The sequence below is a fragment of the Propithecus coquereli genome, unplaced genomic scaffold, assembly GCF_000956105.1.
Source record: "Propithecus coquereli isolate 6110/MARCELLA unplaced genomic scaffold, Pcoq_1.0 Scaffold136, whole genome shotgun sequence".
In the NCBI taxonomy this organism is placed as follows: domain Eukaryota; kingdom Metazoa; phylum Chordata; class Mammalia; order Primates; family Indriidae; genus Propithecus; species Propithecus coquereli.
In genome coordinates this window covers 3,655,315-3,680,074 of record NW_012137858.1, presented here as the reverse complement: position 1 = coordinate 3,680,074, position 24,760 = coordinate 3,655,315, and the positions used below count along the sequence as shown (strand labels likewise).

At 39.3% G+C, this 24,760-nt stretch overlaps 2 protein-coding genes across 2 annotated transcripts in view; both read left to right on the top strand.

The window, feature by feature from the left end:
* Window positions 1-6,524, top strand: part of STON1 (stonin 1) — a 47,396-nt gene extending 40,872 nt beyond the window's left edge. The window contains exons 3-4 of the mRNA XM_012638872.1: window positions 2,966-3,168; window positions 5,920-6,524. Of these exons, the coding sequence (XP_012494326.1) occupies window positions 2,966-3,168; window positions 5,920-5,994 (278 nt within the window). The 3' untranslated portion in view covers window positions 5,995-6,524. The remainder of the gene's footprint in view (window positions 1-2,965; window positions 3,169-5,919) is intronic.
* An 18,033-nt stretch (window positions 6,525-24,557) lies between these two features.
* Window positions 24,558-24,760, top strand: part of GTF2A1L (general transcription factor IIA, 1-like) — a 58,005-nt gene continuing 57,802 nt past the window's right edge. The window contains exon 1 of the mRNA XM_012638874.1: window positions 24,558-24,618. Within this exon, the coding sequence (XP_012494328.1) occupies window positions 24,598-24,618 (21 nt within the window). The 5' untranslated portion in view covers window positions 24,558-24,597. The remainder of the gene's footprint in view (window positions 24,619-24,760) is intronic.

Genomic DNA, 24,760 nt, shown 5'->3' with positions numbered 1-24,760 from the left:
GTATTATTAATACTGTGGACTATTTAGAGTTTCCAAATGCCAGGAAAAATACACCAGAAAACTTGAAAGGAAAAATGCTCTCTTTTAAAGCTATTTTATATTTGTACTTTGCTGCCCAGAAGATTAAGTGAGCTCTGAAATAAGACGTTTAGTACCTGATAACACTACTGGTTTTCCAGTCATGATAGAAATCCTTTAGCTCTGCTGGTGAGAAATGCCAGACAAGGCCACTCAAATGCACTAGGTTTAGCAACGTCTCAACACCTGTTAGTCTGTGCTCACTGTGTTTATCTGTTTTCAGCTAGTTAATATAGTGGAGGCTTAATCTAGGTCTTTAGCGCCCACAGATCTTACCCAGGGTGACTGCTTGCTCCTGAGCCCCTCCTCCAAACAGGCCCCCTACAGGTCGACAGTAAAAACTTTCCACACACTGGTGTGGTTTCAACGTGGGTCTCCTGCCCACTTGGTGGCAGCCCTGGGTCCTATATGGTGGCCCAATCCTCTGTCTTTCCTTTCTGAAAGGCTTGGAAGCGCCAATTTCATAGAATGCAGGTACCATCCACAGCAACCCTTGGGACCCTAAATTCACATGAAATTAAGTTCCAGTGTTGCAGGGGTAATGCCAGGCTGCGTGAATATCGTGTTTTGAATAGGAATGGATTTTGGAAAATACCTGGTTCACCTTATCCCCAATTTAAAAGCGACTGAAAAATAAAAGGCATAAAAACGTAGCAACTCTTGATTAAGACCAGAATTCTGCATGTTAGAAGCATGAGATCAGAATTTCGTTTTCTCTTACCAACAGAATCATTGAGGAACAATTAAAAAAAAATAATGGTGTCACTTTTTCCTATAGGACAGGTTATTTTGTACTTTATGTTTGTTTTCCCCCAAAACTAAAGCCTCCTGGTGTTTCTGTTCTGTTTTTCTGCAACATTTGCCTCTGCCAATCAATTTTGAATTTGGTCTAACTGCTTTTTATGTGGATAAAAAAGCTGACGAAGCAACTCAACAAAATAAATCACTTTTTTTCTTTGTGGAAAAAATAATGCTCTCTTTTATCTTTTACCAGTTTTTAAGACAAGCAGGTAGAAATGTTTTGTTTCTAACATTTTTGGAGTACAAGGTCTTCAACTCAGATTTAATTTTTTTCCCTCCAATTTTCATTGCAAAACTTCTGAGAACAGGTTTTTTCCTGTAAAAGGTGCATATCAGATCACCTCCAATATCATTTTCAACTCTAAACATAGAGAATTCAGCCCCTTTATTAGCAAAATTATAGTAATTAAACAATAATATTGGATTTATAATTGAGTAACGCTTTGCAAAGTAATAGCGTATGTTCAGCCTGTCTATACTACTATACAATACTACTGGCCCAGGGCTTTATTGTGTATCAACTGTCTAATTCTCACGACTTTATAAAGTTTGGGTTATCATCATTACCTTTATTTTAAGATGGACAAACTGAGACTTAGATAAGCAACATAGCTATAAATAGCAGAGCTGGGATTGGACTCTGGGCAATCTGGGTCTAGTGTTTGTGTTTTTAACTGCTTTGCTATAGCAGGACTGAAGAGGCCTGAATTAAGTGTAAATGAATGTACTGTATCCTCACTGCAGACAGAAGACTAGAAAGAGTAATGGAGTGTGCAGTCTCTGTGGGTGGATGTGTGTGTGTGTGAATGAAGTTATCACTTGCCTGCGGCGCTCTGGGTTGCTTAGAGCACCTCGGAGGCCACTGTTGTCCTGCCCTAGCTGTAAGTGTGGAGACAGATAATGAGCATCCATTGGTTAATTGATTGATGACTTTTCAAGGCCTTTTATAGCCTTAGAATTCTATTAGTCTCTCTACAAGAAACCAGGTGTAGGGAATGAAAGGCAATTTATCTTTTAAGAATTAAGTAAAATCCTTTAAACTCTTGTTTTTGTGCCTAAAGCTATGTTCTGATAGCAATGTTCTTTCTCCAGCTATGTTGGTGGTACAGTAATTTAATCTGGCTTTTGAAATTACTGTTGTCTCGTACATTTATTTCAGTAAAGACAGCTGCTTTGGATATGTAGATGTTATGAACAATGCAACAGAATCACAGAACATTTGTAAAGTTGCTACAGTGATTACAGTGGAAATATTTTTTATTCCATTATAACACACACACACACACACGCACACACACACACACTATATGTCCCCCATCTGAAATCTTTGAGCATATCTAATATCCTTGGTTCTGGCACAGAGCCCAGCCTGGCATAGTGCTGATGCTCAATAAATGACAAATTGCATTGAGTGAAAATAAATATTAGACGGAAATATTGAAATATGTCGGTTTCCACATTGTACATCTGTTCCAGTCAAAGCGTTTCAGAAGGATAAGTGAGAATTGCAGTAGTGAAAAATAATCTGTTCTACTGAAAAAAATTGTTGGCCTGGAATATTTTCTGAAATGTAATAAAATTTCACCAACTTTTAAAAATCAGACTTTTTAAATAATATGACCTAATCTGGGCTGAAGTTTACTTTCACATTATAAAATGAATAAATTAAGAATTATTATAAGAGCTTATTCAGTCTATTTAAGAGAAAGTGGTTTCTACAAGTCCTAAGCAAACTGTAGCCAAATAAGTATGTTGAATATAAATATTACTCCTATCTTTTAATTAAAGAAAATTTAGTAATATTTCTAATTAAAAACACTTTTAGGAGTTAATCTATGCATATATATGTATATATATATAGTAATAAAGTCATACTTCTTTTAAAGCTAGTACTTAAAATTGCAGATAGCTTTCCTGCAGTTAATGCAAAATGGTAGATTTTGATGGTATGTTGCTTAAATGGAATTCTCACTGCCATAGTGTTAATGAAATTGCTTATTAAGGAGAGAAGCGAGTGCCTTTTATGTTTAGGAGAAATGTCCAGTGGCCATTGAAATATTTTTGACTATTTGATTTTTTCTTCAAGGTCCTGATCATCCCCATTGTCTGTCATACAAACTAGAACTTGGATCAGACCAAGAAATTCCCTCTGATTGGTATCCGTTTGCTACTGTTCAGTTTTCAATGCTTGACACCTGTGCCTCAAGGACCGAGGTCAGGTCTCTGGGGGTGGAGAGTGACATCCAGCCACAGAAACATGTTCAGCAGCGAGCTTGCTACAACATCCAGGTACGTCTCAGAGCCCCTTGGTGCAAGTTGGGGCTTCCAGAACTGTGACCTGATTCGGCTTTAAATATTTGCTTTGCCCTCTTATATGACTATGTGTGTATGATGATATTTGACCTAGAGAGGAGCTCAGCTATGGAAACTTGGTGGTCACCATTGAGCTTAGTTCTTCCTCATCATTTTAGAGAATGTGGGGGATACCTAATAATTCAGGTTTCCATGAAAAACAGAACATTAAAACATTTATATTTTAGAAGCATATTTATAATAAAAATTATGATGTTAGAAGACCGTTTCCCAAAATGTGTTCTGTGAAACATCTGTCCCATATAATAACATAAGAAAAAACTAAGTTGGGAATGCCATACATTAAGTTAATGTTAGATGAAGGCTCTGAGAAGTCCTGCAATAAAGAAACTTGTTATGCTTACTTAATCCAGTTTTTCCCAACTCATTGGCTATGGAATCTTGCCTGTGTGGGTGTGTGTATGTAGAATGCCTGTCAGTATCTTGTGGAATAGTAGTATTTGGAGTACTCTTTTGGAAATGCTGAGTGACTCTATGACAATAGTTTTGAATGTTCACCATCAGCTCTTCTGCATTCTTGGGCCAGATGAATTAAAGAGCAGCATGCACTTACATCTGTTTCTAAACTTGTTTTTCCTTCTTATCTTCAAGGTTAGTAGATACGTGGATAACCTCTGCCACATATTTCCCCTGCTATCTTGCAATGGTGACATGGGTTGCTGGCTTTGTTTAAGAGTATTTTTTTTTAACTAGAAAGTATTTAAAAAATCAGCACAATTAAACAGCACACAACAAACAGGTGGTTCAGTTTAGAATTTGTATGTTTCCTTTTCGACTTTCACAGGAATGACATTCTATACTTTTTAATAGCATTTTAAAATCTATGTATTGCTTGACTCTCAGCTATGATCAATGCCATTCTGATTTTCTACTCATTTATTCCTATTAAAAATAGTGATATTTTATAAGACTTCATTAATACCAACTGATGTTCCTATACTGTAGGATTTTTCTTTATTTTGGCCCATCTGTTTAGAAGTCGATATGTTCGGGTCAGTGACGTTTTTCTATTGATAAAAGTCGCGATGGGTACATGCTGTTCCGTGCAGCCCCTTCAGCTGAAGGACTTATTCCCCTAGCAGCTGGGAATTGCTCTGGCTGAAGACAGCTGCCTTGCCTGAGGTCATGCCCCCTTCCTGGGTCAGCTTGTGTCCACTGCTGGGTAGATGCAGCGGTGTAATGCCCCTTTGCATCAACCTGGGCTACCTGCAGGGCCAGCCCAGCGTCAGCTCTCCCGGGGCAGGGCGTTGGCTGAAGCCTTGGTTACCACTGCTTTGCAGCCCAGCTTCTCTCTCAGCCCCTTCTGCTTCCTTCCTCCATGGGTGTTGACCCCAACAGCACTGCCCAGTAAACTCTGCACACAAAGCTCCATCTCAAGAGTCTGCTTCTTGGGGAACCTGACCTATAACACTAGGTATCTAAGTATTATGTGCCACTGAGATGTGAGTCAGGTGCATATGGAGACTGCATTTATTCCAATTCTCCTATTCACAGAAGATGCCAGTTTCTTGTAGTTTTAGTGGATGACTCAAAATTACCAAAGTACCTTCAGCTTTAATAGTATTTGCAAGTTGATCTACACCTGATGGCAGTTTCAAAATGTTTTCTTCCATTTAATGAGTATCTGTTGAGCAGTTCCAAAGTGCCAGGTACTGGTCTGCATGTGGGGATGCAGCAGTGAACAGAGAGACAAGGTCCCTGTCCTCATGCAGTATACCTTCTAGTGGGAGGAAACAAAAAATAATTAGTAAACAAATAAATAACATAATTTCAACAAATGACAAATTCTTTTTTTTTTTTTTGAGACAGGGTCTTGCTATGAGCCCAGGCTGGAATGTGGAATGCAGTGGAGCAATCATGGCTCACTGTAACCTCAAACTCCTGGGCTCAAGAGATCCTCCTGCCTCAGCCTCCCAAGTTGCTGGGGCTATAGATATGCACCACTATGCCTGGCTAGTTTTTAAAAAACTTTTTTCGTAGAGATGGGGTCTCTCTATGTTGCTCAGGCTGGTCTTGAACGCTTAGCCTCAAGCGATCCTCCCACCACAGCCTACCAAAGTGCTGGGATTACAGGCGTGAACTACCATGCCTAGCCCACAAATTCTAAGAAGAGAATAAAATAAAACAACAGGACAGACAGTGACAGAGGGCTTCTTTATCTAAAGTAGTCCTGGAGGACCTCCATGAGGAGGTGACATTTGAGCTGAGACAAAAATGATGTGAAGGGAAGACAGATGGTTTGGCCCAGCTGGTTTGCTAGTTTGTAAACTAGTTTGTTTTAGTTAGTGAGCTAATTTTGAGTGTGTTATAAATCTGGCTGGATATATGATACTTGGGGGGAATTGATCACATGTCTAGCCAGATCTGCAAATGTCTTATCAACATGAGTATTCTGTGTAGATTTTACAAAAGCGACGTTTGACTTAGAGGTGAAGAGAGTTTCAGTCCTCTTCGAGATTTGGCCCTGGACAGGAGGATTTGGGAGGGCTCTGTTGCCCACAAGGAGAGCAGAGATGCTCACTCGGGAGCTACTATAGGAGGTGGAGGGCTATGTCTGTGTCCAAAGGGTGAGGTGGCAACAGTCCTCATATATGAAACAGGACTGAAGAGAAGTGAGTTCTGTGTTGCATTTGTTAATATTGCCTATGTTTTGCTTTTGCATAACAGGTCGAAATAGAAAAGAAGTGGATTACCATCGATGGAGAAGACCCAGATAAAGTTGGCGACTGTGTAACTCAGTAGGAGTAGCAAGAGTAAATGATGACCTCCCCCTTGTCAAATATGTAATTCACAAAACCACACCAAGGTCTGCTACTGTATAGCGGAAATGACATCTGAATAATGGGCTTAGGACAGGTCCGCTGACCGTGTTTAGAGAAGTTTAGACCTAAACCCAAACAATTTGTATTTTATGCTTTTGATACGTTTTTGCCCTAGGATTTTGATCTAAAATGTGTCTATAATTTGTGTGAAGTTTTGCTTTCTATTGAAACTCAAACTCAAAGGCACTGTTACTTGTTGTATGACCTGGCAGCCCTTTTTGGCTAAAGGGCTTTCAATTTTTGATTACTCAGTGGGTAGATTCTTTCGCACCCTGGATTACCTAGGTGCCATGTTTATTGTTCCGATCTCTTCTTGCTGTGTTAGCACCTGTAGCAGAGGGTAAGGCAATCAAAGGACACATTAACCAAAATACTTCATTTTCCCTCTTGCTCACTTCTGAAATGTGGCTACCTGTAGAATGATGTTGAAACCACAAGCTAAAATGGAGGTCTGGAAGTATCTGTAGTTCTGAATTATTTATCTTCCTGTCCTCTTACCACATGTTGAGCAATCATTGGCTGTATTTGGTACCTGTCTTTCCCCCACTGTATTCTCATTTTCAAAATAAGTTTGTATTCTGGTATGTGCTGCAAAGAAGCTATTTCTGTCGACATACATATTTTAGTACAAGTCACTAAGATGTATTTCCTTTTGCTTGGCAGAATTTTTTTCAAAACGGAATCTGAGTATTGGACACTAGTTAAAATATTTATGTACATTAAAGGTGAATTTTTACAGTTTGTGAATATTGTTTTCTAAAAGTACAGATTCTGAAAATGTGTTTTGATAAAGTATTAGTTGTAATGAACTCAAGCCTCTCTTGAGTAAAGTCTAAACAGTATTATTATTATTTTATGCTAGTTCTGCTATAATGCTATTTTATGCTAATTCTGCTTAATTTAGAATATTTTTTCTTTAAAAGATGAGCAAAGTGAAAAATACTAGATTATTTTACTTAGATTTCTAAGAGGCAACATTTTTATTCTTCAAAGTCAGGTAAATGACTATAATAGTTTGGTTCCTAATGAAAAGTCAGTGGCATTAGCTATTATAACACTGCTTTTAATCTCCTTTTAGTATTTACAATGAAATTCAGAATCTTAAAATTTATGACGTCTATATTCTAGGCATTTTTTAATCTGAGAAACAAACTCCTCCATGTGGTATTAATACACCTTCAATTTATGTTGAATCTCAAATATAATTAGGAGATATTTTTCTCTATTTGCCAGATTTGTTTTGAGTCAAAACTGATATAATGTTCTTCCAAACAACATTTATTTGTTGGCCTACAGAGTTTATTTCTTACGTTTTATTTAATGTTGTATTACATTCATTTAAATCTGTCTAAAAACAGATTAAAACAAACATTTATGGTGGTCCGTATCCATCGGCAGATTTTATTGCTTTTCATTATTTTACTGTAAAGGGCGAAGAATGCAAAAGTTGCTGGTTAAAATGAATTGGTATTGCTCTTTTTAACTTCACTTGATGCATTGCTCATAATATCATATGCTTGAGATTCACTGTTGATCTATAGGAGGGCAAATCTGTGTGTGTATGTCATTTTTAAAAAATTCCACTGTCTTTCCTTATCATCTGGTGTGGGCACACTCTGGAGTGACTTCAATCTGCTCAGAACCGGTACGGAGGCGGCTGAATCTGAAGCTGCACCACAATCCCCATGAAGTTAGCTGGGTTAATGACTGCCATTCCTTTCTGGATCTGTTTTAAGGCATCCTGCCCATAAAGAACTCACAATCTGATTCAGATGAACTTAATGAATATTTACACTTCAAAATAAATTCAGCAAAGTGTTCTGTTAATTGCCCCTCATGTTTCACACGTTGACTAAGTATCTGTGGGTACCTCCCTGCTAGGGTCATTTACTCATAAGCCACCCAGCCTTCAGGAGCATCTCAGGAGTCAGTGTTGAAAATATAATAACAAAAGACTGAGAGCTCAAATGGAGTTTCTGCAGCAAAGGTTGATAGCATTAACAGCAGGGGGCTACCGCATAATTGTTAATTTGCACATCTATTAGGATCCTTAAATATTCATTACTTAGTGTTAAATTAACATTCTGTGTAGAGAGGAGAGGCTTTTTAATACAATTCTTCTGACCTCAGAAATGGCAGGAGGTCAAATGTGACTACAGAGCTCTAAGTGAAAAATCAGGTAGGATCCATTTAGACTTACAAATTGAGAAGTAGAATCTCCTTTGCCAGAATAGTGATCTTCAAAAAAACTCCTACTTTGGAAGGAGGTAAGGAAGGAAGAAAGGGAGTAAAGGAGAGAATACTCCTTTTCTAGCATTTTAATTTTGATCACTCCTTTATGAGTTTGACCATTTTGGAGTCAAATTAGCATATTTCCAAGGAGTTTACCAGTTCATGACTAGTTGTTCTGCAGTAATTGTTTTGGTTGGTCACCTTTCCAGTTACAGGATCATATTAACTGTGTAAATGAATTCTTGGGTTGATCATGTAATGATCAACTGTGCAGATCTGAATTTAAGGACATTTCCTTTTTCTATGGGAATTACAACAGTTTATCCATTAACAAAGGTATGAAAAAAGGATACTTTCTAGCACATAAATAAAGGCTGGAATTTTCTACTTGTTGTATATATTAGACTGTTCTAGGATTTAGTTCCCTTCATTCTGGATCTGTGCTTATGATACAGCCTCGTTTATTATAAATTCAGTTGGGAGGTCTTCCTTAACAATGGCTGTTATAATGTTTTACTCTAAATATGATTTTATGTCCTGTCAATACAAATATGAAACAGATTGAGCCTTAATAATCATGTAACAAAATATTTTGTAGATTACATATTGATTTTTCTAAAATTAAAGATGTATTTCAAATGATTCTTGCTGTGGATTTATATCTTCTTTTGCAAGGCCTGGGGCAATATTTTTCAAGGTATGAAATCAATTTCAACAACCTTAAACAATTGACTCTCTGTCAGGCATATGTACGTAGCTTCACTGTTAAGGAGTCAGTGAACATGGCACATCCTGGAAAAATGACACTATAGTTGATGATGTTATAAAGGATGATTTTAAAAATAAGGTATAATCATGACTCATAAAGGTATGAGATGACTATGTGCGTAAGATTTCATTTAACTCGTTAACTCATTAATGAGGGAACTGGTAAGATGTTATAACCAGTTCCAAGGAGAATTCTTCAAAGAGCAGAGACATATATAGGAAGTGAAGAATTCTGAAATAAATTTGCAAATAGATGCAAAATGGATCTATGTACAGACAATAGTCAATAATTCCTCCTACCGTAACATGATTAATTGGTATTTCTCTGGACAAGGATCATGTGATTATTATCAGTTTTCTACAACTTACGGAGTTGTAAAATTACTCCAAGACAATGAAAGGCGTTCATAACCTGGACGAATGAGCTAGACAGGACTTCTATTATTCAAAATCTTTCACAATTTTTCCTGATAACAGGACAAACTTTGTCCATGGGAGAATTCCATGGAATTTTCAAACGTTGGCAGCTTGCATAGCAGTGCTTTAGAATTAATGTGCATTTAAAAGCAAAGTTTTTGAAGTTTAGAAAATTAGTTTTATATAATTGTACAGAATATATTTCAGGTGGGTATGCGGATGGGGAAGGGGGGTGAGGGAGGGCCATAATAGATAGATATGAAGATAAATCAGTGCTGATAAAAAAAACAACCTAACAACCTCTCCACCTCACTTTTTATAGGAAATAGCCTCATATTGAAATTAAATTTTTATTTAGCTATTAAAATTAGTATTTCAAAACTGCATCAGCACTTTATAGAGGCCAGATCATTAAGCACTGTTTTAGCCACTGCTGGCATTAACGAGACTTGCCTCTAGTTCTTCATTAACAACAAAAGGATTAATGACATAAACTGACAATATTAGTAACAACATTCCTCAAAACCCCATCAATCAATTCTTTTCTGTTTTGTCTCAATTCTAGCTAGACTGCCCTTCCCACTTCGTGTAGACACAAGGTAGATTTTGAGGTTGTCTTTCCTAGACCCTCCCCATTCTCTACAGCTACTCCATTTCAAGGATGTTTTCGTGCGTGCCCTTAGCCAGGGTCCTAAAACGTATGGCTATGTGTATTCCGTTGAACCACATGCAGCTGCCATTATCTACCACTCTTGATGGCAATTTCATGGGGCCCAACCTAATGACCTGCATATTTCTCTGGGTTATATGAAACAAGGATTTGTCTTGTTACAAGTGTATTAGTAAGTTCCTGCTTAAAACTGGCATTGAAATATGAATTAGACTGTAATTAATTTTTAAAGCAAGATAGAATTGCTGGTCAGGAAGCAAATAGTTGAGTCAAAAAAAAATACCATAGATAAAAGCTGCAGGTAATATTGTGCCTTTAAAATTAGGTTCCATCTATAAAGAAAAGGAAAACTGATTAGATTAATTGCCTCATGTTTTAAAAGTTTAAAGTTATTTCCATGAGATTTCCTGGGGAAGAAGGGCAACTCACCATTACACTTTGAGGTGTGCTACTTCCCCTTCATGTATGTGCACCGGCACAGCCTTCCAAACTTCAGAGGGAAGGGTGGTTTATTTAAACAACATGATTGTGTGTGTTGACATTTTCCTGAGACCCAGCATTGTAAATTTCATGGAATGTAATTTGCAGTACACTCTTGAAACAGAAGAGGGTGCTCATAGGCAAGCTGATGCTACCCAGAGTTAGAAACATTAGCTTTTGAATTTGGTGGTGCTTCTAATTATGATTAATAAAAGATCTTGGGGGCATTTTATAAAGCATTTCAAAGCATTGTGAGTCCAGTGGAGTATAATTAAAATTAATGCCGTAGACAAACACTTTAAAGTATTCTTAATACCTTGTCTAAAAATGCTGTTGAACACGATTTTATGAATCCCAAAGTTTTAAATACTATGCTTATCTCTAAGCATTTCTATTAAAGAGACAGAAAAATGGTTCCTTTCTTTTCCAAAGATTTCAAACAAACTTTTTCTAATGAGAGTTGCTAAACTTTAAATAGCCCTACTTTAAAAGATTTATAAAATATAATTAATTCATCTTGTTTTGTCATGTGTCAAGGTCAATGCAGTCTTTAGAAAGCTCCAGCTCAGTATAGTATCTTCAGATTCTTAGGTAAGAACGAGCAAATACAGAATATTCTATGCTAATTTGACTCAGGGACAAGCCTTCACACTGTTTCAATCCTCAGAAAGCAGTAATGAGCATTGTTCTTTTCAAAATGGGCTCTACATTTCTCTTAGAAATCTTTCTAGGTGGATGTTGTCATTCTTTTATAAAGCCTGTTAGGATACTCTATTTCCAAAAATATTATATCATGAGTAAGTCTATGAACGTAGCTGAATACATGAAGCATTCCCAAAGATGTCTTCCACACTCTGAAGTGTAATACAAAAGGCTTCCTTAAGAAATTGGCAGTCACAGTTTGCCACTTTGAGTCACCTCAAAATGCTACGTGACCATAGTTCCAATTAATCACCTTGCTGATCATTCTAATGTTTATCAAATGCTTACTATATGTCTGCATTTTTCTAGGCACTGGGGACAAGCAATCAAAAAACCAGTTAATTTTCGCTTTTGTACAGGATATGTGATAGTTGGGGAAGTCAGACAATAAACAGATACTAAGTTGTGATCATTGCTGTGCAGAAATATAAAGCAAGGTAAAGTGACAAAGAGTGGTACAAGGATGGTATTTTAGATGGGTTGGTCAGAAATGTCCTCTCTGATGAGATGACATTCTAGCAGAGACCTGAAAGAAATGAGAGAGAGCCACCCAGATCCCCCAGGGAAGAGTGCGCCCAGCAAAGGCACTGCTAATGCACAGGCACTGGGATCAGAGGGTGCTAGCCAGTCAGAGGGACTTCACGGAGGGCAGACGGGGGCTGGGTGGCTAGATCAGGGTGAGCAAGGTGGTGGGGGATGCAGGTGGGAGCAATCAGAGGAATTGTGGGGAGGTCAGAGGAGGCCATGGTAAGTACTTCGAATTTTATTCTGAGTAAGATGGAAGCCCCATGAGGCTTTGTGCAGAGGAGTGACATGAACTTTATCACATGCTAAGATGGTTCTGTGGACATAAAACGGGGACAATGGCAGAGCAGAGAGAACAGTTAGGACTCTGTTGCAATACATAGGTGTCTTAGTCTATTCCTGCTGCCATACCTTAGTGTGGATAATTTGTAAACATTTATTTCTTACAGTTATGGAGGCTGGGAAGTCCAAGATCAAGGTGCCAACAGATTCAGTGTCTGGTGAGGCCCTGTTCCTCATAGATAGCACCTTGTTGCCGTGTTCACATGTGGCTGAAGGGGCAAAAGGGCTCCCTCAATCCTTTTTCATAAGGGCATTAATCCCATTCACAGGGACTCCACCCTCATGACACAATCGCCCCCCAAAGGCCCTGCCTTGTAATACCATCACCTCGGGGTTAGGTTTCAACATGTAAATCTTGGGAGGACACAAACATTAAGCCAGTAGCACCAGGTGAGAGGTGAGGATGATTAGGAGTGGTGATGAGAGAGGAAAAATGGTTGTACTCAGAACATATTTGACATATAGAGCCAACAGTGTGTGCTGATGGATTGGATGTGGGGTGTGAGGGAAAAAGGGGAACCAAAAATAAATCCCAGATTTTTGATCTGAGCAACTAAAGAATGGAATTTTTTTTTTCTTTTTTTGAGACAGAGTCTCACTGTGTTGCCCGGGCTAGAGTGCCGTGGTGTCAGCCTAGCTCACAGCAACCTCAAACTCCTGGGCGCAGGCAATCCTTCTGCCTCAGCCTTCTGAGTAGCTGGGACTACAGACATGCACCACCATACCTGGCTAATTTTTTTCTATATATTTTTAGTTGTCCACCTAATTTCTTTCTATTTTTGGTAGAGACGGGAGTCTCGCTCTTGCTCAGGCTGGTCTTGAATGCCTGACCTCAAGTGATTCGCCCACCTTGGCCTCCCAGAGTGTTAGGATTACAGGCATGAGCCACCATGCCCGGCCTGGAATATTTTGATTGTTTGTTTTTTGTGAGATAGTGCCTTGCTCTGTCGCCCAGGCTAGAGTACAGTGATGCGATCACAGCTCACTGCAGCCTCCAACTCCAAGGCTCAGGTGAGCCTCCTGCCTCAGCTTCCTGAGTAGATAGGACTCCACCTGCATGCCATCATGCCCAGCTAATTTTAAAATTTTTTTGTAGAGATGGGACTTTGCTATATTGCCCAGGTCTTGAACTTCTGGGCTTAAGCAATCCTCCTGCCTCTACTCCCCAAACTGCTGTGATTACAGGTGTGAGCCACTGTGCCTGGGCTGGAGGTTTATTTATTTGTTTATTTATTTTTATGGAGGAGGGGAAGACTGTTGTAGGAGCAGGTCTGGAGAGAGAGATCAGGAGTTCGGGTGCGGATGTGTTAACTTTGAGATGCCTATTGGACATCCAAGTGGAGACAGCAAGTAGCAATTGGAGGTATAAGACAGGAAAGAGGGTGGGCTGGAGATGTGACTCTGAGAGACATAAACACTTAGAGCTCGGGTCACTGGATGGGATCCCTTGGGAGTGAGTATAAAGAAGAGAAATGGCCTGAGAACCAAGTCCCTGGGCTCTCTGAAGTGTAGAGTTCAGGAAAATGAGGACAATGCAGCAAAGGACACTGAAGAAGAGTAGCTCGAGAAGGAGAAATAAGAGAGTGGTATCCCAGAGGTCCAGTGAACAAGGCTGTACTCGGCTGCCTCGAATGCTGCCAACAGGGTAAGCGGAGGACTAAGAGTCGACCATTGGGTTTTGCAACATGGAACTTGGTGTCCTTGACAGAAACAGTCATCATAGTGATGGTCGTGGAAGCCAGCTCAGGTGGCTGCGGATCCAGTGGGTAGATGGCTCTGTGAGGGAGGTAGAAACGTCTTTTTGCCCTCTTAGGTCCTGTGGTTGGCTTAAGAACTAAACTGACATAAGACAGATTAGCAGGAGAAAATCATGTGCATTTTATTTAATACTTTTACATGGAAGGAAGTCTTCAAAAGGAAAATGCAGACCCTAAGAAGCCATTAGGACACAAAGCTTATATACCTTTCTCACAGAGAACAATACATTATTGGGGATGTGTCAAGACAAAGGGGCTTGGGCTACGGGCATTAAATTGTGGGACACTGGCTAGGAAATACATGGGGGATACTAATGAAAGATAAGGGCTATTTTAGTAGGTTTGATGTATAGGTTCATTTTGGCATTGGCTCCCAGTCTCTGGTGATAGGAAGGTTCTTCTCTTTCTAGTACAGGGAAGGCACCTTTTTCAGGAGAAATTTTATGATCTGCTTTTAGGTAGAAAGGAGCAGGTCAGAGAGCCTTTCCTGCATCTGCTGTTTCTCAAGTGCCTTCAGCTTAAAATAATCCATATGCCAAAGCAGTATATTTTGCGGTGGCATGTTTTGAACTTCTTCAGCTCTTTTGAGTTTTGCTGTAAATATGAAACTGGGACAGTAGCTGCTGAGGTTGAGATCTTTTAACTTCTCTCCCACACCCCTTAAGATCCAAATCTTGATACTTTGTCTCTACTCGTGACTCTTTCTTCATTATTATGATGGTTATTATTTTTATCTTCTTAATGTTGACTCTTGATAAAACATTCTTTTTCTCTTCCTTACTGTCAGTGCTTATAGAAAACGATTCCTTGTCATCTTTCAGCCCATGTCATCGGAATCATGTGCTGTTTCTGGCATGAGTGCTTTGGATGTACCAGCTTGCATTTCTTCAGAATTTTCATCAGCTGTATGTGTGATGTTGCAGGCATCACATATTTCAAAATAAATTTAGCCATTGATTTAATTATTTCTTGCTTTGTTTTAAAATTTTTCTTGGTTGAGCTCCACTTGGTCCATGTCATTTCACGTTGGGATGGCAATCCCACTTCACATTTTGTTATCACACTCAGAATAATTATAAACCAGTTGCTGGTTTCACAAGCTTGAGAATACCTGCAACTTCCTGCAGGATTAAAAAAAAAAGAGCTATTTAGTCATCGTTTTTATATCTACCTAACCATTTGACCTTTGGTTCTTTATTAGTCTGATATAATAATATACTATGTAAATAATTGTCTAATAAATAACAAGTGAATTTTAATAAAATTAAAGTATCTGCGAAAGGTGCAATTTAAGCAACTGTTAAATCATACTATTAATGCGATGTTTGATTTTCTTGATTCATTGTTTAAAGACTGTTTTGCTGGCCGTGACCTCACTGGGCAGAGCAACCCAAGCCTGGCAGAGCAGAGGGCACCACCAGGCTGCCATGGACCAGAACAAAACAAAACAAAACCCAAAACTGTTTCGTGTGGTTAAAATAAGGGGGCGATCAAAGTGTGATTTCATGAATTACATGGTTTGTTGCCACACAAAGGGAATTTTTTTCTCACAATGCTTAAAGAGGAGAAGAACCAGAACGAATCTCACAGGGAATAAATACACTTGAGAGATGAACTACATTTACCATGTAGTGAGTTCAAAAATTATTAGTCTAGTTGCTCAATTAAGATGAAAGCAGCCATCTGTGGAATGTAAAGGCTAATTAAAGTGTGAGGCGTAAGAATGTAGGATTGGTTCTTGGCAGAGATCCTCCATGGTAGGTAAGGTCCCTGGATGCCAGACGGCAGCGTGGGTGTTGGCCGGTGAGGCTTCTGAGGTGAGCTCAAAGGCTAACAGATTGTGGCCCTGCCACCTGCCACAGCTCCAGCACTCAGCCTTTGGAGAAGCAGCCTGAAAGTGTGCAGCCCTGCTGCGGCCTAATCTCTCAAAGTGTCTGTCAGAAGGTTTATAGGTAAATCATGTGTCGCTGAACTATGAAAATATGTTCTGATAAATGCGTCATTAGGCAGTTTTTGTCCTTGTGTGAATGTTACAGAGTGTACTCACTCCAACCTAAACTATATGGTGTAGCCTACTGCTCCTAGGCTACACACCTGTTTTCAGTAACAGCATGGTGTTGTATTGAGTACTGTAGGCAACAGCAGCATAACGGTATTTGTATAAGTATTTAAACATCTCTAAACAAAGAAAAGGTACAGTAAAACTATGGTATTATAATCTTATGGGACTGCCATCTTATGCACAGTATGTTGTCGATGCATATTGTGTTACGTGGTGATTGGCTTTTGGAGTCCAGTGGTTGAGGTCAATAACAAACATGGGGTCTCATAAAGTATGATATAACATTCTTGAGGCAAAGGGGAGTACATTCCAAGTTCTCATCTCGGTAAAACATATGTTACTCATGTAGCAAACTATATATGTGTTCGGAATCATTTCAAAGCTAGGTAACTGAAACAATTCACTATTAAAATAGAAGAATAAACTTAAATTGAAAACCATTATTGCTCAAATATGGTAAATATTTCATGTATAAAGTAACCAAACAAAACTTACTAAACAAAAAAATTACATCTTGCAATTCACATTCCATTTTACTCTTTTAAATTTAAAGGTACAAATAAAAATTCCAAATGGTCACATAGAATGACAGAATTAAAGTAACCTAGGTTCTATTTCTTCATCTTTACAATGACTGTTTATTTTAAATCTATGGTTTATTTTATTTTATTTTTTTGAGACAGAGTCTCACTCTGTTGCCCTGGCTAGAGTGAGTGCCGTGGCGTTAGCCTAGCTCACAGCAATCAAGTGATCCTACTGCCTCAGCCTCCCTAGTAGCTGGGATTACAGGCATGCACCACCATGCCCGGCTAATTTTTTCTATATATTTTTAGTTGTCTGATTAATTTCTTTCTATTTTTAGTAGAGACGGGGTCTCGCTCTTGCTCAGGCTGGTCTCGACCTCCTGAGCTCAAACAATCCGCCCGCCTCGGCCTCCCAGTGTGCTAGGATTATAGGCGTGAGCCACCGCATCCGGCCTAAATCTATGGTTTAAATCAAGCAATATGTAGTGCCAAAAGAGATGAAGACAAAAATTGCCCTGAAACAAGTTTGAACAATTCTGGACTATCATGAATTTCTAAAATGAATATGTGCATCTGATTCCACGTGTCAGGGGTCCAACTACATAACTGAGAGTTCTCGAAATTAACTTCCATGTAAGATACGATGTTTATTTAACACTAAGAAATTAAAATATGCTGATTTGAATCTTCCATATGCATTATTAAAACTCAACAGTAATTGCATCCATTGTTTAAAACATATTCCAATAAAAACATTAGGAGGGAAGGGAGAGTTCTATTTTGGATGTTGCTTGGAATTGCCAGCACGTGGTGATAATCAAAAGCAGAATGACTTTTAGTTGTTTCATTATTGTGTTTAAATTCTCAACAGACAGTACATGCCATTATGGCCTGCGCCCAGGGCTGACTGTCCCCCACCCCCATCCTTGGTACACCACTAGATGGCAGATATTTCTGCAAATTGGCAGTGACCCAGTGGTGAAAGGAAAATTAATGATGTAAAGGAGAGACAATTGCTAGGGCCATATCTCAGAGTGTGTGAGAGGAGACGAGACCCCAGGCAGGAGCAGAGGGGCTGACTTAGACTAGAGCACAAGCAGTTCACGCACTGCGTTAGGAGGCAAGGCGGAGTGTATGGGTACAGATGAATGCAAGCCTGTTATCCAAGGTATTAAGTAGTTCTTAGTTTCATTCCCAGAATGAACTAGATTCAGAGACTTTTCACCATCCCAGAGACAGCAGGTCCTATTTCTCTAAGGACCCTTTACAGCTGACTTTAATTTTATTTTCTTGAACCCCTCCATCACACCTTTCAATATGTGTTCTTCACTGGTATTAATGCTTGAATATCAGCTATGCTGACTCAAACAAGGACATTCTTGTGATTTTGGAACTGAGATTATCAATTTCCTCTAACAGGGAATAAATGGTTAAGGTAGCTCCGATTTGGGAAATTCATTTGTGAGCACTCTAGAATTTAGTCTCTATTTCTGCTTTTCATCTCTGAGAGAGATGCCACCGATCTGTGAGTGGCTGAGTGGGGGTGGGAGGTGGCACCTCGTTGCAGTGCTTGTCCTTTTCTGCAGAGCTTTATTTTGATATTTTCACACTGCTCAGAGAGAATTCCACACAAAGGTCCTCAAGTGCCATGAAAAGGACAAGGAAAGAGCATCTTTGAACAGTGGTATTGTTAAATGCCAAGAGCCTGCCTCTCCAGTGGATAATTTTGAGATATTCTGAAACACTTTTCAAAGGCTTTGCTAAGTACTCATTGTGGAAAAGGACAAATCCTATATTAAACTCGCACTGGGATCAGAAATGGCCCTGGGTAAAATTGTGAACTCGATGATGTTTGTAGTCCTCTTTTTATTGCCTTTTCCTCCATCAGTGGATGCTCCAGCCCTTTCTCCCTATACATCCTCGAGGCTTTAGGGGGTCTTCTCCCCTCCCCCTTTTTGCCTTATATGATTGAGTGCCAGGAAAAGATATACATCAGTAACTTAGATCTTGGTGTTCTTCCTCTCGGGTTTGGCTTCTCCTGCAGGCTTTTTAAATGGAGCTGCTTATTCTTCCATACCCCACAGACCTTTAACTGCTTCTCAGCCTCCAGTGTGGCCATACTCCAGCTCACTCTCCACGCTGCAGTCAGTGGGGGACACTTTATCTGGCATTTGCCTACCAGCCAGCCTTAGCTTTTGCTACAGCTTGCCTTGGTCTCTGTCCTCTGGCCAAATTGAACTGCACTTATTTCCTCAAACCCACCATGTTCTCAAGCCCCAAGCTTTGGCTGATAGTGCCCTCTGCATGGCACACTCTTCCTTACCGCCTTCCTTTGTCCCTTGCTCATTCCTAACATCTCAGTTTAGGGGTCCAACTTCAGGAAACCTTCCCTAGCCCTCCTCATTCAGGTTAGTGATCCTCGTAAGTAATTTTTAGTACTAATCTCATTATAATGTAAATACTTGCATATTTTTCTTTTTCCTCACCCTGTTTAGGATTTTGTTCGGGGTGGCTCTGCTCACAGTAATGTCCCATTTTCTGGGAAGAGGCCTGTCTACAAGGGTGGTGGTAGGTGATGGTAGTAGCAATGCCAGTGGTATGGGGCTAGTCTCCGGCCAGAGTTTATGACCTATGTGTTGAATATAAAACAGTGCATGAATGAATGATAGGATGCATTTAGATCAATGCACTACTTCTCCCAAGGATAGTTGCATTTTAGTCCCTAATCTCCTCCCCCACACAAATAGGCTAGAAATTCCATTTTATAACAATTTAATAATAAATTTATATCAAAAACTTTTAATGAATGTTTTTCATATTTGAGGTACTATGCTTGGAACTCAAGGGGCACATAAGGATGAAAAATACACAGCCTCAGTCCTCAAGAAATTTAAAATCTATCACGCTTATGGTTAGAAATATGCTTTTTAAAAATAAACACACACATATATCTTTAAGAGGTTGAAAAGATTAAAATGTTTCTTTTAAAATTTGATTGAATCTTGTTTTTGAAAGCTGGTGAAAGTGGAGAGCAAGCACCCTTAGCTTTTTAGCACCTACCATGTGCCAGGGACCATGTTTTCTCATTTAATACCCAACATCTGACCCCTTCTTATTGTGAAATGAAAGCATCTGTCTCTTGCTAAAGATATCTTGGAACCATTGTGTAGCTGCAGAAAGTCTTTCCCCTGTACTTGAAACAATATCAGGTGCTTTATTTCTTGACGTATCCACATATGAATAAATTATAACCTCAAATGAAAAACATTTGAATAAAGAATTACTCACTAGTTCACCCCAAGTAAACACATACAAGATAATGGGTATTTGTCAGGAACTTCTTATGTGGCCAGGACAATGCTAGGTACTACAACTTAGGGAACAAATGGAACTGTACAAATCACAGTGTGCTTAAATTTATGGGACCACGAAGTTGTGCACTTCCCAAGCCAAAAGAAAACACAATGACAAGTAGGGTGATGGTGCGGGAGAGGGGCCACAGTGTTTTTCTGTGGTGTTTGGATAGAGTAGAGTGGTTTTTGTTTAAAAGTTTTCTGTCTTGATGACCCTTTCTTGGTCCTTTGTCTAGAAAAAGAAGGCTTTTGCTGGAGCTTTCTTCTTTGTCTGTGAGCATTGATGTTTCTGGGTTGCCAGCCTCACCGGCACCCGGTATGGGATACAGGAGGCAAAAAGAAAAGCAGGGAATTCACTGCCGTGTCATTCTTGGGGTTGTGAGATCCATAACTGCTCTCTCATCTTCTCTCCACCTTTCAGAGTCCTCTTATTTTTTAATGTATAATATCCAGAATTTTTAGCTGTTCTTAGCAGAAAGAATAGGAAAAAGTGTTTACTCCATGTTGTCTCTGCTTCTCCTGATATTTGAAGCACCTAAGACAGCAATATAGACTATTCGAGATGCTGCCATTTAAACTTTATAAAATGAGACAGATTAGAAAAGAAGAAAAGGGCAGTTATTGTGGGAACAAAGCTGGTTGGTTTTTTCCAGGTCATAGCCTTAAATTCAGATTATTGTTCTTTATCTCTGTCTTCTTTAAATTTAAATTTAGGTTGGAGAAATAACTGGAGACAATGAACAGTATCCTTGCTAATATTTCATGTTCATGTATGATTATACACATTATGATTAAAGAAATGAAAATGGAATCATTTGTTAGCTAGGAAATTATTGAATCCTTATCAAGCCCTGATGAGCATGTTGAAAAAGTAGTGATGAGGAAAATTGTGTTTGAAGTCATCCTGCGTACTTTCCATGAGTTAATTACAATCAGTAACTTTCATATGTACACAATGTTTACATCTCTTGAATATTAAAATATTTTGAAATAGGCAGTGATGTGCTTACTAAGAGTGTCCCACTGTGTGATAAGGTCACCAGTTGGCCATAGCATTGTGTCATATAGTCATTTTAACTGAAATCCTGTTGGGGTGTGGGGAGGGATTCATCATGGTGGAATAGAATCTGATGTTCAAATAAAGTAAGTTGATTTTGGAGTTGTATTAGAAAATGGAAAATGTTACGAAAGTGCAGAGTATAAAATACATCAGAACTGCCAACGTTGTAACTGTTTCAAAGTTACAGGGTGAGGCAGAGATTATCTGGCTTTTCATTTCCTGGAAGATGTGTACAAGATGAAACAGAGGCAGAGAAACACAATGCTGCTGGGTTTAGTGCATTGGTTGAAACTAATTATGAATATTTGCTGCCTCAAGCCATATGCTCAAAGACTAACTTGTATTTTTCATTACCAATAAATATATTATTTAGAGTCTATTATTGAAATACCCTGTATTTGACTGTAAAGTTTAATGTGTAAAAGGTAATAGGTTGTCTCTAAAATATTTTTTCTTTACATTTTTATCTAACAAAAGGACTTCATAAATATGGCCTTTTCTCACAATAAGCAAAGTGAAATTCTTTCTTTACTTTTGGAATAATATGACTAAAACCTCCAGGCAAAAGTAATGAGAACATACAGAATGCAAAGACTTTAATCTGATTATTAATATTTGCTTATATGTTCCAAAAAACTGGTGTTGATTACCAATGATATCTTGAATATATATTATAGTCCTCAAACAAAGCAGGAGTAAATGAAAATCTGATGCTCTAAACTGTGATGGGCAGTTGGAGAAGAGCTTTGGCACAGTTGTAATTTAAAAGAAATAAGTACTCAAAGAAGGACCAAGGCTCAGCATTCCTTTTTTATTTTCTATTTGATAACATAAAAAATAGTCACTGTAAAATTGCCTCACTGAGGCTTTGGGGCCTTGAAATTTCAATTTTAGCATCAAGAGTGTTTTGTATATGCAACACATTTTCCCTTTGAGTTTGAAAAATTGACAAAAGAAATCTGACCATTACATGACCATAACAGACTGCTTGTTTCATGATAATCCTTGGTCAAAGCTATCAAATTTCAGTTTATAAAGATTCCTTTACATACTTTTCAAATGCTCTTGTGGCTGATGAGGGTACTCAAGAGATTACAATGAGGGAAAACCAAGTCTTTTTTAGTCACAGTCCAATCAGAGAATGGGCCCTGTGTTAGTTATCTCATGCTGTGTAACAAGTTACCCCAAAACTTAACTGCTTAAAATTACAAATATTTATTATCTCACACAGTTTTTGAGGATCAGGAATCTAGGGGATGTTCAGAGGGTAGTTCTGGTTCAATGTATCTTGCATGGATGCAGTCAAACTGTCGATCGGGGCTGCAATCATCAACGGGGGAAGGATCTATTTCCAAGCTTACTCATGTGATTGCAGGTTTTTGATACTTGCTAACTATGGGCTTGAATCTCAGTTCCCTGCCACATGGACCTCTGCGCAGGCTACCTGAGTATCCTCATGACGTGATGGCTGGCTTCCCCAAAAGTGAGTGATCTGAGAGAAAGAGAGAGAGAGCCCAGGAAAGAATCCACAGCTATTTATAACCTAATCTCAGAAGAGATATGCCATCACTTCTGCTTTATTTTACTGGTGAACCACGCAAACCATGGTACAATGTAGGAGGGGACAACACCACATTGTGAATATCAGGAGGTTTTATTTCACTGGTAAATCAGACAAATCATGCTATAATATAGGAGGGGACAACACCATATTGTGAATACCCGGAGGCCATCTAGGAAGCTGGATACCACAGGTCCATAGCAGATGTGCAACTTGGATTTACTAAGCACTTGTCTTTAAAGCATACCTCCACTAATGGTCACTGTCTATTATTGGGAAGAAATAACTAGAGACTATTCAGACAGATTGCATGGGTCAAATGAAAAGTTGCTAACACTTCTCTCCCAATGTTGCACGAACTTTCATAATGTGAGTATACTAAGTGTAATAGGCAATAACAATTCAACTCTTAGTCACACTTTTTATGGGTACCAAGGTCCACGTTTAATTTCAAAAATATGCAATGATCTACAATATAGCTCTGAGAAGGGTATCATATATAATGAGGTAAAATAAAACAGTATGCTGTCACAGCAAGATAGGTGCTCACCAATCCTATGTATTTAGGAGTAAAGACTTAAAATCTTTCTATGAAAAAGATGAAAAACAAGAGACGTTTTAGCTTTCTTATTTCCAAGCTTGAATAATTTAATTGGATTTTATAATATCAGTAGGAATCAATGACTGCTTTTAGCTTTTCTATTTTGGGTGAAAGATAAGTCACTTGGAATACTTCTGGTAGTAAATTGCCGGATAGACAGATATAGCCATTCAAAATTACCCTATAAACTTCTTGGATTTTTGTAAAAGAAATTTCTAATAGTTTTGAACTTAAGAAAGTTTTCTAAAAGGTGTCATATAAATCAGATTCTTGAAACTCACAAACCATAAGGTACCTGACCCAGGCAAATCAAATACAGAGTGGTAGGGCATAAATAGCTCTACTGCACTTAGATGCACAAATGAATACATAAACAGCCAATTTTAAACCTAATAGGATTTTTAATCATCAAATAACTTGACCATCTGGTTAGGTCAAAGACCTATCTGTAGGCTAGAAAGGCTGTTTAAAAGGCAGAGTTGTGGCAATAGATGACTTCTTCCCTTTTCTAACCTGAGGTTATCTGTGTTTACATCTACCCTCAGCCTTAGCTAGGTAAGGTATGCCTAAGATGCCCTGTCCTTCAGGGGAGGGAGGGAATTATTCCAGGCCAAGAGATGGTGATTTCTGCCTGAGGAGGAAAAGGAGCCTCGCTGGTGTTGGCGTGCTGACTTCATTTTAGCAGTGGTTTTTCCACCTTGGCTGCATTATTAGAATCATTCTCTGGAAGGGGATTCAGGCACCAAACTGTTTGGAAGCTCCTCAGGTGATTTTAATGTGTGCCCGAAGTGGAGAATCGTTGTCTTAGGACAGTGGGTCTCATGTTAGCGCCTATCAGAATCACCTGGAGAGCATGTGAAAGTTACAGAATGCTGGGACCCCCTCCTCCAGTTTCTGATGCAGTACGTCTGGGGTGGGACCCGACATTTGCATATTTAACAAGTTCCCCCGATAAAATACAGATGCTGCTGTACTACACTTGGAGAACCAGTCTTAGAAGAGTCTGGCTCTTGTTCTATTTTTAGATAACAAAAAAATGTAGTTCAGCTGTAAGTGGGGAGTAAGGGGAGGCATGAAAATGGGTAAAGGGAGAAGACAGATACCACTAGTCTCCCTTCTTTCTTCTCCCCAGCTTCAGTGGGACTGGGATCTACCAGTGCATTGCCCCGCTGCTGTTTTCTCAGTCTTTATTTCACAGATTGAGGAAATACAGGCCATTCAAGGGTCATGTGACCGGCCCAAAGCGGGCCTCTTTGCTCACGCAGGCCAACCCCTTCTCCGCCCTGGCACGGAGTCTTCCGTTAATCCCGCTGCATTCAATAATCGTCCTCACCTGCCCTGCCACGCCTCTGGCGTCCTCCGCCGTTGCGCGTGCAACGTACCTCGCCGTTCAAAACGCGCGCCCAGTCACCCCCGCAGCGCATCGCGAGCTGTGCGGGCGCGAGGGCCGGGCGCTGGGATCCGCTGTCATGGCCTGCGTCAACCCGGTGGTAAGGATGACCGCGGGCTTTCCGTGGTGGGAGCGCTCTGGGACGCCAGCTGAACCTGTACACCCTTTTGTTCCCCCTGAGGCTAAGCAGACTTTCATAAAAGCCGGGGCTGTCCTACACCTTTGTGTAGGAGAAAACCGAT